General features: G+C 43.3%; 1 protein-coding gene across 1 annotated transcript in view; it reads left to right on the top strand.

Annotated features, from left to right (window-relative positions):
* Positions 1-11,833, top strand: part of ULK2 (unc-51 like autophagy activating kinase 2) — a 36,649-nt gene extending 24,816 nt beyond the window's left edge. The window contains exons 17-28 of the mRNA XM_033078177.1: positions 253-398; positions 608-688; positions 3,341-3,627; positions 3,729-3,922; positions 4,558-4,667; positions 5,475-5,627; positions 6,187-6,395; positions 7,642-7,820; positions 8,631-8,749; positions 9,086-9,243; positions 9,744-9,879; positions 9,973-11,833. Coding sequence (XP_032934068.1) covers positions 253-398; positions 608-688; positions 3,341-3,627; positions 3,729-3,922; positions 4,558-4,667; positions 5,475-5,627; positions 6,187-6,395; positions 7,642-7,820; positions 8,631-8,749; positions 9,086-9,243; positions 9,744-9,879; positions 9,973-10,040 — 1,840 coding nt within the window. The 3' untranslated portion in view covers positions 10,041-11,833. The remainder of the gene's footprint in view (positions 1-252; positions 399-607; positions 689-3,340; positions 3,628-3,728; positions 3,923-4,557; positions 4,668-5,474; positions 5,628-6,186; positions 6,396-7,641; positions 7,821-8,630; positions 8,750-9,085; positions 9,244-9,743; positions 9,880-9,972) is intronic.
* Positions 11,834-15,744: the final 3,911 nt, after the last annotated feature.

Below are 15,744 nucleotides of genomic sequence, written 5' to 3'. Positions count from 1 at the left end.
TTTTTGAAGATTAGGGTGTACTAAGGGAAGTCTGTTTTAATGTTCTCCCCTGTTAAGGCATTGAAAGTTTAAAAGTCTGTGAGAACAAAGGGAATTAAATCTTATGATCGGTATGGAAAGCTTAACCTAAGTTCTTAGCTTTCTCTTGAGACACCAGTATTTCCATTAACTGATCAGACTCCTCAGGGGGGATTGTGAAGCTCCTCTCAGGGAGCCATGAGCACAGTGTGTGTGACATTATTCCCTTGGCAGGGCCGGGGTTGTGAGGCGCTCCAACACCAGCCCCATGGGGTTCATGAAGATGGGCTCGTGCTCCCCAGTGCCAGCTGACCCTGCCCAGGGCGTGGGCCGCAGGCTGTCCACAGGATCTTCCAGACCTTATTCTCCTTCTCCACTAGGTGAGCATTGACATGCTGGAGCAGTCATTCAGAACTCTTAATTCTTGCATGAAATTAATCTTAAACCACAACCTGCCCAGCCAGGTCACTTATGCAGAAATCATTTCTGTTAAATGGCTCACAGAAGTAAACTAACTAGGTTTTCACTTGCTTTATCTTTGTAAGTGAAGCAGAAAGTGTAAATCCACATTTTGATTTTGTTTGCATAGTTGGAACCATACCTGAGCAGCTTGGGCACTGTTGTTGTGGACAACTCCAAGGACATGAATCAAGGAGTAGAAACTTCTCAGGTGAGTGGCTTTGGACCATGCAATCAGCATTATTTTCAGAGAGCATTTTGTGAAAGGAGTAGGAGAGCCAACACACATTAGAATGGGTTAATAGGAGACCCTGAGATTTTGTGGAAACATCCCATTTGTAACCTGGGTGACACCTTTGCCCATAAGTAATTCCCTACACAATAAAACAGCAACAAAAATTTCTTATTCTCAAGATGGAGCAACACCTCTGATGTAGCCTGTCTTGCACCAGGGCTGGTTTATAATGAATGGTAGTAACATGCTGCTGAGAATCTGGTTTTGATAGACCAGCTCTGTCATGCCAGTTCTCAGAAAGGGGAGGCAGAGCTGCCAGTGCACAGCCTGCAACACATTTTCGTCATTCCCTTGGGAAATCAGCTGGGATTTGATGTTCCTGTTGCTAAGCAGTCAGCAAGCTTTGCAAGTCACAAATTATGATGGCATGCCAGCAAGAAAAAAAAGAAGTCAGGAAGAAATAGGACTTGAAGATGTTCTGAGACTGTTAAAGATGGAATTGCACTGTAATGCCAGAAGGATTTGGTATAAGAATGTGTAATTCAGCAGCTGGTTCTTCTGCTCTGTGCACATTTTGGGTGCATTTCTTCTGCAGCTAAAATACTAGTTACACTTTTTATTTTGACTTTCTAAGGTGTGATAGTGAAACTGCATTGGGAGTTTTTCTCCTATTTAAACACTTGTCCAAAACCATCTGGACATGATAGAGCCTTCACCTCTTGGAGTGGTTTCATCCATATGAAATAAGTTCTATCATGTCTCAAAAATTGCCTTTATAATTGCTGTGCCATTGACTGGCTCAACCAAAGGAATGAGTGAATCCTTAAATATGAAATGGTATCTTAAAAAGTGAAAAAGGGGGTGTGTGAAGAGAATACAAAGCATTGTGTTTGCTTTTCTTGTTGCAGCTTTTATTTGGATAGAGTTTTGTCAGGTTCTTGGTTTAGTGCCTTTTGCCAATATCAAACTAGCTTGTAACACAGCAGAGCACTGTTTTTATGGCTGGCAGGAGTTTTAATGTTTCATTTCTTCATATGTTTTCTGCATTCTTTTTCTCCTTGGTTTCACTTCTTAATTTGAAATGGCTGCAGTGGTATTTCTGTTTGTACAATACCACAAATTGCAGTGGGTCTGTTTCTCAGCATTTTAAAGGGTATGGGAAGCAGTTTTTTGCTTTGGGTGAGGTGAGGTCATCTGAGCTGAGATTTTTCTAAGGACTGAAGATGTCTTTTGTAACGTAGCTTCTGAACTAATTGAGCTGTCCTTGCTGCCCGTGGCAGCCCAGGACACACTTTTAATTCAGAATCCTTCCCTGGGGTGGCAACAACACTGGAACAGTAACCACTGAGATTTCAGACTGATTCTAAAACGACAGGTGAAGACTTCCCAGTGCTCTGAGACAGACAAGCAGAGGGATTTCAAGCAAGCAAATCCTTGGCTGGAAAGTTAATGAGGAATAGACTTGATCCCTGTGCTAGAGCTGCAGGCAGACAGGCTCTTCTGAAACATACTGCCTAGTGGAGTGGAATGAAATCAAGATGAAGTAGCTCATATTCAAAATCCAGCTAGCAAAAACATGGGCTTAAGAAGGCTGAAAGATGTGTTGTAACAGCTGGGCACTTTACTGAGCAAACTACAAGAAGTCTGGGGTGGTTTTTTTGAGCAGGCATTTATGAAATGAAGCCTCTCTCAGAGGAGTCTCGTGGCCAGCTTTTAAAAATCTTTTCTAGTTGTATGGTTCAATTTTTCCCTCTTTAGTTTTTTTTTTTAAACATGAGTGAAACTCACTTCAATGTCAGTTTTTTGAGGTTACAGGCAGGCATTTTCTCTGGGAAGCTGTGACCATAAAACTGAAGTCTGATGTACTGTTTGTAACTTTGCACAGTTCCTTATCATGAGACACAAAAACATCCACCAGCAACAGAACATTTCATCAAATTTCAGGCCTAATTTTGAAAGAGGAAGATCATGGAGTAGGTGAGGTGTTTGTAAGAGTTGTTTCCCCAAAGCCCTCTGTTCAAATGATAACTTAGAGCTCTTCCATTTGCTTTAGGTATGAGTGCAGCTTCTCCTCAGTGTGGACTTCCTCTGTCAGCTTTTGAAAAAAAATTCAGTCTGACAAGCTAAAAAGTAAACAAGTGCTCAAAGTAATGTCCCCAGACTGTTCCATCTGAATAATTTGGTTCTTTTAGTACCCAGTTTTCTTGCAGGAACATGGGCTGCCTTTGTGTCTGCAAATGAAGTCATTACACACAAAACAAGTCGTTAACATGCGATGTCGCATTCACGCTCTTGTTTGCAACAATATCATTCCAGGCCTTGAGAACCTCTATTCAGCTTGGAATTTCACTGCTGGTTATGCCATTCCTGCTGAATCCAGCCACTTTATTTGTCTTGCTGCAGGTTGCCAGACATAGTGCAGCTGCCAGGACAGCTGTCAGCCTGAAATGGTGCCTGTTTGGCAGCTTGGAGGGCTCATCAGTGTGGGGCAGCAATAGTTCAAATAATCCATGGGCTAAATCTGTTCCCCTTGCAGTTTAATGTTGTTCTCTGGAACTCTGGGATTCATCAATACACTTTGCAAGCACTGCAAGTAGAATTTTACCCTATTGTTTGTTGTCTGCACAGGTTCTCCTATTCCACCGTCTCAGTCTCCACAGTCACTTTTGATGGGAGCGAGGCTGCAGAGTGCTCCTACCCTCACAGATATCTACCAAAACAAGCAGAAGCTCAGAAAGCAGCATTCAGACCCAGTCTGCCCATCCTATGCTGGCTATGGATACAGCCATTCTCCACAGCCAAGCAGGCCAGGTAGCCTGGGAACATCCCCTACCAAGCACATGGGATCCTCCCCCAGGAGCTCAGACTGGCTCTTCAAAACCCCACTGCCAACAATCATCGGCTCTCCCACCAAGGTTTGTTCAGTTTGCAATTCTCAGTAGCACAGTGCCTGAAACCAAGAATATTTTGGGGTTCTAACTAGGTTTTTTTTTGTGTGTTCTTGCTCTTCTTAAAGGCAACAGCTCCTTTCAAAATACCTAAAACTCAAGCGTCCTCCAACTTGCTGGCGCTGGCAAATCGCCAGGGCTTGGCTGAAACCCCACTGCAGCCTAAAGATATCACTGACCCAAGGGACTTCACACACTTCCACTCCAGCCAGGCAGCTGACAAACAGGCAGGAGAACAGCACAGCAAAACCACCTTTGGCAGGTAGGCACCACCAGGAACAGAACATCTCATCAAATTTCAGGGCTGATTTTGAAAGAGGAGAGGCATCTTTGGGTAGGTGAGGTGTCTATAAGAGAGATTTCCTCAAATTCCTCTCTTTAAATGATAACTTAGAGCTCTCCCATTTGCTTTAGGAGAAACTTTGCATCCCTGGGGGAGGCAGCTGGGCAGCAGAACTGAACACAGCAACTCTCAAAGAGTGAAAAAGCTGTGAGGGGATGCTGAGGTTTGGTGTATGCAACAGAAACATTTTGTACTGGCTATAAATATAGCTGGGACTTCCTGGAGCACTTTGTGTTACTGTCTAGTTCCCTTTTGTTTTGATTAACTGAATCTGGAATTTCATTGCCTCTGTAAAGCCTGTTCAGTTTTTGCTTGAAAATCTCTATGACAAAATTTGCAATATAAATTTTTCAAGAGTTAAAGGTCTTGTTATTTTTATGGTTTGCTCTATTTTAGAAGATCCATGATAACAAGCAAGATTTCAATACTTTCTCTATTTTTGTTGAAAAATTCTCTGTAGTAAATACCAAGAATCTTAGCTATCCTTAGTTGCAGGTTGGAAGATATTCCTGGATGAATTTTTAATTTGGGAATTCATGTGTTTTCCTGTCCAGGTCTGTTAGTACTGGGAAGCTGTCAGATCAACAGGTAAAGACCACCCTTGGGGGCCAGTTATACCAAGGCAGTACAGACAGTCTCAACACAGAGAGGCCAATGGATACAGGTAAGGATCAGTGATACATCCAGGTTGTTTCCCTGTGCCTGGGTTTTTATGGAATACCTTCTGCTTCCATCTTCAAGAATTGGTCCTGATAGTCAATTTTTAGCCTCAGCACAGAAGGCTTTTTTTAATGTTTAAGGGGATCTGTTCCATTTCCTTAGCATAGCTTTAAAAATAACTGAGACAGGAAAACACTTATTTCTGTGCTAAACACAGAAATATCTTGACTGCCTGTGCTGGCTGGAGGGGTTTGGGATTTTCTGGTTTGGTTTTATTTTTAATTTAGCATTTGTGGCTTTTCATTTTCTAATTCCACCTTGATTTCATATGAAAACAAATTTCTGTAATTGTGGGTGTTTGGTTGGGTTTTTTCCTCCTCCTCCCTGAGCTTGTCCCTTGCCACCAGAAGTTCTCCCTTCTGAGCAGTGGAAGGAGTTCTGCAGACTGGGCTGGTCTTTAGCCTCCAGACCTGTCATGATCTGCCTTTGGAATTTTTTCTGCTGTATCTTTTGCTGCAAAACTGACATCTTCAGGCTCTCAGGGAGTCTCTGTTGCTGTTTTCTGGCTAAGAATAGAACACTGAGATATTGAAAGTAAAAAGATCTGTTAAGCTGCACCTTGACTTTGTTTGTGTCTCACCAAGACTGTCCACTCAGCTTCTTTTATTTCCTCTGAGAACCTCTAACCAGTCCAGGGCTTGGATCTGCATCAAAGCACGTTGTGTTGCAGTGCTCCAATTTGCTGCATGTAATTACTTCTTGGTGTGATTATATGGAATAGGGACTAAGCTGCTGCAATGTTCTCTCCCAGCTCCAGCAGGAGCCTATGGAATTGCAATGGCAACTCCAGCCATGGGAAGTGGGGCAAGTTCTCGGGCTGTCATGTTCACTGTGGGGTCTCCTCCAAGCAGTGCCACCCCTCCCACCTGCACCCACATGGTCCTCAGAACCAGAACCACCTCAGGTAAGACTTTCCTGCCAGTTGTCTGGACATTTCTCAAATTTTTCACTTGGGCTTGTCCACTTCTGGGACCTGATTGCTGCCTTGCACAAGGCCTACAGTAAAATTGCTCTGGAAAGTGGAGATGAATATCAGATAATTTCTGCCTTTTCCCCCCTAAAAAGGGTCAGAGGCACAGATTTACAATCCAGCAGTGAGTAAAGTGTACACAGCTTTACTCCCTCACTGGGAGTGGGAGCTCTATGGCAAAGGTGGAAAGGAAAAGTCAGAATTCTGATTTTTTGCCTGCTGCCTTGCATTGTCCCAGAAACAGCAACCAAGGGTGGGAACTGCCTGCATTTTGTCAGATATCAGAAACCTCAAACTGAAGGGCTTCATGTGAGCAGTGTGAACCGCAGCACAACCTGAAGTCCTTGTCAGCCATGAGGCCCAGAATCTTTCAGGAGTTGTCACTGCTGTTACAGCACAGTGAGCAGAGCCTTCCACAGGGCTCTCTGTGCTGCTCCTCACGTGTCACCCAGTGCTGAAATCAGACTGAATGTGTGTGTTATTTTTCTTGTAGTGGGATCAAACAGTTCTGGAGGGTCTCTGTGCTCCACTAGTGGCCGTGTTTACATGGGCTCTCCTCCTGGGATTTACATGGGCTCCTCTCCTCCGGGGGCCGAGGCGGCTCCGAGTCTGAAGTACATCCCTTATGGTACTTCCCCGCCCAGCCTAGAGGGCTTTATCACTTTTGAAGCTCCTGAATTGCCTGAGGAAACTTTAATGGAGGTATAGAAACAATCATTTCATGTTTTCTAATGTGTGGTGTTGCTGAAATAGGTGTGGGGAAAGCAGGATTGCTCCGTGTGCTTTGTAGTTTCCTCTGTGCTGTCTCACATGTTGTTTTTTTCTTTAAGATCTTGAAAATATTGCTGTATCTGTAGTTGCCAGTTTCTCTTTGGTAGTTCTTGCTGGCATTTCATATGTTTGAATAGGTAACCAAAGGAACTTCACTACTTTTGTCCACAGAGCCTCCCAGAGAGGGCTCAGTTAAATGCCAGAGGATGTGGATGCTGACAGTAACAAAGTCCCTCTGGGCACTTCACTGCTTCTTCACACTCAGGGAAAGATCTTCAGTCCTACTTGTGGGAAGACTGTCCTATATTTTTTAAAATGTGTGGAGGAGTGACAGTTTAGAAACACAAATTGGGGTGGTCTTTCACCAGAATGCTATTCTGGGAGTGTACATTTCTCAAGACAGATTGCTGTTCTGGTTTCTCATTCACATCTTGCTGGAAGGTGTTTGGGTCCCTATGGAATATCTCTTACAACATGAATGCTTACCAGTACACTGTATTCTTCCCACAGAGTTTAAAATGTATTCAGACCTGTATTACTAATAAAAATATTATAAGCATTGCTAAGATATGTTTGATTAGTTTTGAAGACTTCTTTTTAAGGAGGAACTCTGCATGTGTACTGTGTGTTTTACCGACAGAACAGCAGTGAGCTGTTCACTCCAATTGAAGTTTTTAGCCTAAAGTGTAAACTTTGGCAACAGCCACCTTTTACCACAATTTAATTCCAGAACCAGGTGTAAATTAGAGTGAGGCAGATCAGTTCTTTTGCAGGTATTAAGTCTATTACACAATAAAAGCCAAATGTTCCTCCTGGCTGCTCACACAAGTGCCAAGCATACTTTTGGTGTTGCTGATAATATAATAAGTAATTTGTCCCACTTGTGATTCCTTCAGTTCCTCAGGTTTCAACACAGAACTCCATGTACCAATTCCTTTGGCTTTGTTGAAAGACTCTTAAGTATAAGCTACAATATCTTGAATTCATTTACAAAGAAGAGAATGAGTTCAGATCTGTTGGGGCCCATTTGGTTCTGTCATCCCTAATGCTGCCTCTACCACACTGTGATTCCTACACAGAACTGACAAACCAAGAAATCCTGAAATGATTAACAAGAGTTTTAAATGTGGCTGATAGCTCAGAGTGGTTAAATTGCTGTCATCTTTCCCTCTGGCAGAGAGAGCACACAGACACACTGCGTCACCTAAACATGATGCTGACATTTACAGAGTGTGTTCTGGATCTGACAGCAGTGAGGGGAGGAAACCCAGAGCTGTGCACTTCTGCTGTGTCACTGTACCAGATCCAGGAGAGCATCGTTGTGGATCAGATCAGCCAGCTCAGCAAGGAGTGGGGGTGAGTGTGCAAACAGAGAATTAGTGAAGATCCAACACATCAAACTCTGCCCTTTTTGCTGGGAGTGATTAATTTCCTGTAGAGAATCTTTAGAGGAATTATTTTTTTCACAACTGAAGACTGATAAGAAAGAGCAGAGACAAAAGATTTTTTTCTGATCTGCCACTTTTCTGAGGAAAGTGTTGAGTTCAGGCTTGAGGTGCAGCATGGAAATTTGTGTACCAGCTTCTGGCAGATGTGAGCCCTCATCCCTTCCTGTTGACTGAAGCTCTGAGGTGGAGGTTGGGAGGGGAGAAGAAGTGTCCAAATTTGGTTTCACTGGAAAAAAACAGTCAATCAGCTCCAATACAAAATCAAAAGCAAGGAGAAATATGAGAAATTTGAAGTGGTGGGAAAGGGCAGTTCTACTTCCTGCCTTCTTCCTGAAGTAATAAAAATCCAACAGAAAACTCCTGTAAAGTGTTTGCTTTTCACAACTGAGAATTCCAGGGGGATAGGAAATGAAAAGTACACCCAGTCACTTGTGGTGAGACGTTAACCTGGGGCACAGAGTCCCCACAAATAAGTGCTCCTTTCTCAGATGTCTGCATTTAAAGCAGTTTGTCCTAAATGAGCAGATGTCCCCTCACCCCATGACAGAATGTTTGTGAGGGGAAGGGAGGGGAGGGGTGGAGCTGCATTTTAAACATCTGTCTTCCTTTTCTGCTGTTGCTGAGTCCTGTGATTAAAAAGTAGTGTCTGGCCCTGGCTTGAATGCATTCTAAAAAGGTATTTTGATGCATAAATTATTTTTTTCCCTCTTCTCCCTAGACAAGTGGAGCAGCTGGTGTTGTATATGAAAGCTGCCCAGTTACTGGCATCTTCTCTGCATCTTGCCAAAGCACAGGTCAAATCTGGGAAACTGAACCCATCCACTGCTGTTAAGCAAGGTAGATGCAACATCATCTAATTTGCTGTGCTTGTGAATTTTCTTTGCCGATTACATCAGAAAATTCAAGTTGCAATATTTGTTTTGTTTTTCTTTGCAGGAGAACTGTAGATATGTACAATTGCACAATTCTGGTAGTAAACAGCCAGAAACAGTTAGGAAATGGGTATTCATTAACTTAAAATTTGATATTTGATAGTTCTCGAGTCATAGAAGTGGTGGAGTAAATAAACATTAAAATTACATGTTTAAACAAGTTTACTTTGCAAAGCTGAACTTGGGCTAAGTTTTTGTTTGGGTTTTTTTTTTTTTTAATTTCTTCTTACCTTTCTCCTAGTTGTGAAAAGCCTCAATGAGAGATACAAATTCTGTATTGGAATGTGCAAAAAATTGACAGAGAAGTTGAATCGTTTCTTTTCGGATAAGCAAAGGTTCATTGATGAAATCAACAGTGTAACTGCAGAGAAACTCATCTACAGCTGTGCTGTGGAAATGGTAAATCCCTCCTCTTCCCTGAACTGTAGCAACTGCTGTCTTATCTCACATCTCTCTTCTCCATAACCAGAAAATAAATTGATATTTTCACCACAAAGGAAATTTAACAGCTTTAGTGATGAGAGGAATTCTTGTGCCACACAGAAAATTCTGGTGAATGTTGTGCTTAGCCCTGATAATGGTGGTGTTGTGCACAATTAATTAGTTTCTTTACAAGAGAATTCAGATGAATGAGCATATTTATTCATATCAGAGTGCTTTTATAGATTTTTTTGGTGCAGAATATTCTCAGCACAGGTGCTGCATCCTCTCAGAGTCACAGAATGGTTTGGAAGGGACCTTACAGATCCACCTTCATTTTGTTGTCTTAGTTACAGCAACACTTCAGCTAAATCAAAGCTGAAAATTAGTTTCTTAATGACACTTTTAGGTGATTCATTGTGAATTTTTCATTTTGCTGCTTGCCTAAGGGAGTTTCTGAGTGTCCTGACTGATTGCAGGTGCAGTCAGCAGCTCTGGATGAGATGTTCCAGCAAACTGAAGACATCACATATCGATACCACAAGGCAGCCCTGCTGCTGGAGGGACTGACTAAAATCCTGCAAGACCCTGCAGATATAGAAAATGTACACAAGTGTAAGTTCAGCTGAATTATGAAAATTCCACAGAATTAACACATTGTGCAATAACTCTGATGATCAATCACCTGTCTTGTGCCTCTCTCTGCAGATAAATCCAGCATTGAGCGAAGGCTTTCTGCACTCTGCTACAGCACAGTGGCTGTGTATGAGCAGTAGGAATATCCTGAGGACCAGATGGTGTGAACATAAGGGACCACATCAGTGATACTGCACTTTTTTCACTACAGCTTCATTGTTGTCCTTGTTCTACCCCATGTGGAAGATGATTCTTACATTTCTGTGGTGACTACCAAAGAAACAGCAGCGTATTCAAAGAGGAGAAATTCCAAAAGTACACTTGCCTTACTGATCCAGCAGCTCCTTTTCCTTCCTAGCAACAGAATTTAAAAGAATCTCTCTTCACATTTCAAATTGATCCTTGTACATGTGCTTTGAACTTGAACGATCAGGGTTTGTTGTTTTTTCCTCGTGAGGTTTTTAGAGAGCGGATCCTTCTGCATCAGGTACAAAAAAAAAGACATTTCCCTCAGAAGATTCCCTCAAGAGTTTTTAAGTTGTTCAGTAAAACGTGGCTGAGTGAATTTGGGAAGCCCTAACCACGTGCAAGTGCTGCTTGAAGCTTTTTTGGGGCTCGGCTGCCTTGTGTGGGAGCTCACCTGTTGTACACATGGCTCAGGTTGTCATATGAAGGGATGGCAAACACACTCTTACCCCAGGGCAAAAGTGGGGATGGAAGAAATTCTCTCCATCTGTGCAGAATCCCCAGGGGGTTTTCAGCTGATGTGGATACAATTTGATGATCTTCTTCCAAAATATTTTGTTTTGCACTAATTTACTAAAGCAACTGTATATTCATTTTTGAAGAACTATATTAAAAAAAAAAATCTAGAGAAAGAAGGCACAATGGACTTGGCTGAATTTCATTTCAGTGTACATAAAATTCTTTTCAGAATTTCAAATGTAGCTTCTAGAAGACTTTCAAACAAACTGTGTAAAAACTTGTATTCATGTGAACCTTTCCATTTTATACCTATTTGTCTAATACTTGAGTAACTACTGCTCTGGACTTTCTCAGTAATAGCAATGTTGAGTTGCTGGTTGTTTGCTTTTTCTATAGATTTGGTTGCATCTTTTGTTGTGCATGCAATATGTGCATTAATGCCTGCAGTCTTTAGGGGTGTAATGACAGTTCTCTGTAGTTTGTTTCTTGGGCAGTATTACAATAAATACTGTAAACTGAAAGGTTCTGCAATGAACCATGCAAAAAAAAAATTAAAAAAAAAACAAACCAGAAAATAATGTTGTGGTTTGAGATGCTGATAAAATGATGTAGAATCTCTACATATAGAGTGTGTGAAAAATCAGGATTATTTTGTGTGCATTTGAGGGGAGAGGTGGGAAGCTTCATTTAGCCTTATAGGCATTGTCATTTCAAGCATCCCATGAGATCATCAGGACAGCGATTTGCAAAGTGTTGGGGCAGATCAGCTTCTCTGGAAATGGTTCCTATACTTTATTTTTGGGACTTTTTTGTTACTCAACTGCTTGAATACTTGAATAAACCATTCTCCAGGACAAAATCATTTTAATCCTCTTAAACACAGTGGTCTGAACTATTTGACAAAGTTGTACAGGGCTTACACATCAAACTATTGTTTCAGTGTTGGGATAACCATGTGTTTCCTTTACTTTGACAGAGTAATGTACTTTTTACCTTATTTATCTGTATGAAATTCCAACAGTTAATTTGAAAGTGTTTGTTTATATAATGTTTGTATTTTTAGGTCTTTAATACGGTGTTTCTACCTCTCCTTTGTAATTGCATGCATTATTCTTGGAACTAGGTAATAACTCACTGAACTGTTGCGTAATAGCCTTTTTATTATGGCCTGTATAAATGTATATTAAGGTAAAAAATAAATACTGACACTAGAAGTGTTTCTATGGTACCACTGAGTTGCTGTGTCTCTGTGACCAGAGGTGTTAAATTTAGGAAAACTTCTCTACTTGATTGGGTAAAGAAGTTGCTGAATTCTCTCCTCCCCAGAACCTGTCAGCAGGGCAGGATGGGGCAGCATCCCTGAGTTCTCTGGCACAAAGAGTCCCTGAGTTTGTTTTAACCTGGCTTTAGGAAGACAATTTACCCTGCTTCTTTTTTTTTTATTTTCAACTTGGGTTGGAAAACAAAAATGCAAAGTAGGATCCTGGGTAACAGCTGTATGATCTTTCAACAAGGTGCTTATTTATTGCCTCTAGCAAAGGAGAGCTCTCTGGGCTGCCAGGACAGCACAGACAGAGCTAATGGACAAAAGCTGGCAGGAAGTTACCATTTCTATCCAAATTTGATAAAAAATGAGCTTTGTTCACCTCACAGCCTGCATCCTCTGCCCAGCTGAGCTATGCTGCTGTGTGGATTTTGTATTTTTGAGTTGTACTACCAAATTTCCCCCAATTTATTATTAAAAACCCCTCCAGTTGTGAGTGGCACATGAAGAGGATGAGGAAGGAGTGAGCTGGGAATGCTAATGATCTGTCTGAGCCCGACTTTAGGAACAAAGCAACAGCCTTAATGCACAAGGAGATAGGCTGCTTTTCTCAGGAACTCACTGGGTTTTGTTGGTTTTCTTTCTCTCCTTTCAGGATTCAAGCTCATTCTCCTTCCCCTCTTGCCAGCAAGGCTCCAGCTGCACAAACAGGAGGAGAAGAAAAGGGCTATTCTTGCTGGCTGTTTTCAGGAGGAGGAGACCAACGTTCATGGCCTGTCTTTCTGCATAAACTCATTCCTGAAGCTGTCCTCTGTCTTTGGCTCTCCGTGCTGAACAGCAGGTGCTTGTTTTTACCAAATTCTTTTTTTTTATCCAGCCTTTGAAAGGCAGAACTTGAAAAGAGAGATTTGATGTGTTTTTCTAGCTCAGCTCTCCAGCATCTCCTTGAGTGTTCTGCACTTGCTCCGCTCTGTCCGTTTTACAAAATGTCAGCTGAGGAATCTAAACCACATTTTGATTCTGACATTTGCTGCTTTTCATAAGCAAGAAGTTGAACTCTCAGCCTTTCCTCTGACACACAGGAGGAAATCCTGTTAATTTAACTTGCAACTAAGATGCTACAAGCTATTCCAAGGAGCATTTTGAGTTCCTGGGACTGCCTGGGTTTTGCATAGTTCTTTGCTATTATATTGTACAGGTGCATCAAGTTATTATCTCATCACCTCAGGGCTCAGGGGCAATAACTTGTGATTTACCCATGTCTCAGTGCTGTGCCCTGCTACACCAGAAAGGGAAACTTGCTTTCATCTGGAGCAGGGGAAACTGGATCCTGCTGCTTCCAAAGCTTGGAGGCTTTGAAATTCAGATAGGCTGGCTTGTGACCTGACTTGTGACCCACCTCCTTTTTGATTCCTGCTTCCTCTCCTATTTATTTTTAAATTTAAATTTTGATTATTTGACTTTTTTTTTGTCTTCTCTGAGCTCTGCTTGCTACTATCATCCAGGATGCCTTTTAAGTCTTTAAGCAAATCTCTTTTTATCCTGAACTTCCCCACCTGACCTGAGCCATGGTTCTGCCTGTGTCTTTTCCTAGAGTGCCCCCACAGCTGCTCCTTTTTGCAGAGGAGTGAAGTCCATCAGGGTAACCCCTCTCCTGAGGTCTCCAAGTCAGCTGGAGCCCAGCTGCAGGCAGCCTTGGCACTGCTCCGTGGGACAAACACCTTTTCAATGGGCTTTTGTGCAGGGCAGGCTCCCCCTCCTCGCTGCCTCAAAGCCAACCGAGTGCCAGTGGGGCTGCTGAGTCTTGCTGCAGTCCTTGTGCCAATCATTCCCATTGTTTCTTTGTGTCCCTTTCACATTTTCCATGGCCTGAACTCTGTCCACAATGCAGCCCACAGACCAGGGCTCTGTGTGACACAGTATCTCCTTCTTGCGAATGTGAGATCAGCCCCAGCTTTCAAAACAAGTGATGCCATAAATGAACTGAGCTGCATTGATTCCTGTAGGTTCCTTAAAAACCTCTCCCTGTCCTTCATCTTCTGTGCCTGCTTTTTTATGGTTGAGTGCTGCTTGGGTTTTATATCTGGCTGGGTTATGACTTCCAGAAAACACTTGGAATTTGGGGCTAGGGCAGACCCAAGCAGAGATTGAGGATTGTATCTGAAAACTTGATGTTCTGTGAGCTGGGTGTACGAGCTAAAAGGACATTTATTGATTAGCTGTGTTATTTGGTGGACTCTTGAAACCAAATACTGCACAGTTTATCTTCCAAACCAAAGTCCTCCTTCCCCAGGCTCTGCTTTTTAAGGATCAGCACAAAAGGCTGCTCCCCAGGGCAAGGCAGGATCCTGTCTCATTAATTGACTCCAGGAGGGGAGTGAGGGCTACAGGGACTGAGGGGAGGGGGAATCTTGAGCTTAGCTTCTCAATTAAACACCTTTTGTAACTACAGCACTGCTCACCTCCCAGTTCCTCTGGAGTTCCACTGCTTTCCCATAAATAGCTCCCTTCATTGTTTCTTAGTGATTGAATTAAAATAGAAAACACTGCCAGCTCGAGGCGTGGGGAGCACGGGGTATTCCTCTGTCTCACTCAAGATCCCACACTTCCCTGGAATCCACATGTCTCACCCAGCTGAGACTCTGCAATGCTAAAAAAGCCCTCAGCCTTGTTTCCTGTCCTTAAGTGGCCAAAAGATGTCCCAACAAGGACCAAAGGGGACTCTCTCCCAGGATGCTGCCTCGTTTCTGCAAAGGTTGATCCCTGCTGACCACTGGGATAACTGGGAGCTGGACATTGGCTTCCAGTGTGTGCTGCCAAGTACAAGCAGCACTGTTGTGACATGAAAACCCTCTGGGCTGATGGCTGAGAGTTGTACAAGCTCTGGAGAATCCATGCACCTCCCTGCTCCTGCTGCCAGCCTGGGTGAGTGCACTGCAGCACCATTTCCCCAGGCACAGTGTAATGCTCCGTGCTGAGAGCTCAGGCTTTTACTCTGATTGCAGGACCATTATCCAAATTCCCTTGGGCCTGCACACAGCTCCAACCTGCTGTGCCTGCAAGGATGCTGACAGGACAAGGGGGAGCATCTGCATTTCTGCTTCTACCCCATGTTTTCTTCAATGTAAACCCAGCTTTTCTCCATACACCACCTGAAGGGCCCTGTCCAACCCAGCCTGTTTTTCCTCCTCATGTTGCCTCCTGTACACAAGTTTTAGCAGTTGCTCGTGTCATTCTTCTCCACAGCAGGGTGTTTACTGCTGAAATTTGTGCAGCAGCTTGTGAAATTGCTGAGCATAGCTCGGGAGGTGTTAGTGAAGCCAAGTCACCGCAGAAGCCAAGCTTGGTGTCTGGGGGGAATTGTGCTTCTGCACCATCTGAAGCTGAAGAGCACTCCCACTTCAGGGCTGTGCTGATGTGGGAAAAGGGAATTAAATTTTGCAGGAGAAGGGATGCTCTATGCTGGGAGCCCCATGACCTGGGCAGGAGCACCCAGGTGCCAGCCTGTGTGTCAGGGTGTGGCAGGATGGATTTATTGGGGTAAATGCTAAAGCCAAGGAGCATTAGCAGTAAATGCCCTGGGTAAACCATGTCACGAGAGGCAGCATGTCACAACCAGCATGCAATTTTAAAATAACCCCCGTGCTTTTCCTAGAACAAGTCGTGGCGGGTCTATTTTTAACCGGAACGTGCCCAGCCATGCCCGAGCTCCTTTCTCTGCGATTTTTTTCTTCTGGCTCTCTTCCCACACCACGACAGTACCAAGGTTAATTCGACCGTCCTAAGACAGCACCTGGGCGGCTTCGCTCGCCCTCCGTGGCCGGGCAGGGCAGGGTAACCCTGGGGCAGCATCGCCCCGATAAGGCTCGGCAGGA

The sequence above is a fragment of the Catharus ustulatus genome, chromosome 22, assembly GCF_009819885.2.
Source record: "Catharus ustulatus isolate bCatUst1 chromosome 22, bCatUst1.pri.v2, whole genome shotgun sequence".
NCBI classification, from domain to species: domain Eukaryota; kingdom Metazoa; phylum Chordata; class Aves; order Passeriformes; family Turdidae; genus Catharus; species Catharus ustulatus.
Note: the sequence above shows the minus strand (reverse complement) of the source record. Positions and strands in the feature narration are given on the sequence as shown.